General features: G+C 41.1%; 1 protein-coding gene across 1 annotated transcript; it reads left to right on the top strand.

The window, feature by feature from the left end:
- Nucleotides 1-432: 432 nt before the first annotated feature.
- Nucleotides 433-1,128, top strand: LOC129571137 (zinc finger protein 740-like; the record flags this gene model as incomplete). Its single annotated transcript, XM_055450902.1, has 1 exon — nt 433-1,128. A coding segment is annotated over exon 1 (696 nt), but the record flags the coding sequence as incomplete, so codon positions are not given.
- Nucleotides 1,129-1,404: the final 276 nt, after the last annotated feature.

Below are 1,404 nucleotides of genomic sequence, written 5' to 3'. Positions count from 1 at the left end.
ACTTCGAAGTTTGATGCTGTCATCGAAGTGTGTGACTGTGTGCGCTGTTCGTTCATTCGTTCATTACTATTTCATCATCGCATCCACACACAACACATCTCCGTGCATAGATTTCACGTTTATCTCAATAAATATTTCCAATTGTTCACGACGCCATTTTCGCTTTGCTAAACACTTCTGAATCAACAGCGTCAGTCCAACACACAATTTGTGCTCGGAGTTTATTCGCCAAGTGTTGGTTCATGAATAAGTCATTTACACTTTGTTGGAATACAGCGTTTGATTTGTTGATAAATTTACCAACATAAGAAGTTTTACAAAAGGTGAGTTCTGGTGTCGAATTGGAATATTTCATCAGATTGTTTTATGAGTGGTTTCTAATAAAAAAAAACTATTCTGATTTCCAATTGACAGAACCAAAACTTCGTCACAATGAATGGTCATGGTGCAGAGCCGCCTAATAAGTACGAATCCAATGGTGTCGAGTTTCAAAATGAATCGATTTTGTGCGGAATGGAAATAAAGCAGGAGCCGACTTTCAAACAAGAGCCAGAAAATGACGACAGTATTGTTGCGGTATCGCGATCATCGCACACTGTCAACAGTGAGCTACTCGGTAATGCGATTGGCGAGGAGCAAGTAAATCGCACCGATGATTGCTTTGGTTTCGAAGATTTGGATGAAGTAAAATCGGATATAAAGGTTGAAAAAGTTAAGAAAGAGGCCAATCAAGTTGCTTCTAAGAGCTCTGAAAAGGATCAAATTCAACAACAAAATCCGATGAAACGTCTATCGAATGGTGGTGCTGAAAAAGTTGGCAAAAAAAACAAACAAAACGGTGCTCGTGACGAGAAGAAGCCACCTGAAGGCAAGGCAACTGGAAAGCGACACAAGTGTTCATTGTGCGAGTATGTCACTGATTTTGTCAGTCGTTTTAATCGGCACATGCTCAAGCATACTGGCGAACGACCATTTTCATGCCACGTGTGCCCGAAACGATTCATCCAGAAACATTGCCTACAATCGCACATGAAAGCACACGTCAATGAATTTCTGTTCAGTTGTTCAACTTGTTTGCAAGGATTTCATCGCAGTGACGAGAAGGTGGAACATGAATCTGGTTGTAAGGTGCGTCGCTACGAGTGTCATCTGTGCAAGGAATATTCTACTGTGTACAAGACGAATTTGAAAGATCATATGCGTGTGCATACCGGCGAGAGGCCATTCGAATGCGACCATTGCTCAATGAAATTCAATCATTCAAGTACTTTGAAATGTCACCTCAAAACCCACACCAATCCTCGTCCGTTGAAATTAAAGTGTTCAACTTGCTTCAAGATCTTTGCGCAACAAATGGAAAAGGAAAATCACGAAGCCAATTGCAAGCGACGCGGATACGAATGT

The sequence above is a fragment of the Sitodiplosis mosellana genome, unplaced genomic scaffold, assembly GCF_009176505.1.
Source record: "Sitodiplosis mosellana isolate CC-2019 unplaced genomic scaffold, AAFC_SMos_1.0 Smas_scaffold_1400, whole genome shotgun sequence".
Classification (NCBI taxonomy): Eukaryota; Metazoa; Arthropoda; class Insecta; order Diptera; family Cecidomyiidae; genus Sitodiplosis; species Sitodiplosis mosellana.
This window is presented reverse-complemented; position numbering and strand designations above follow the sequence as displayed.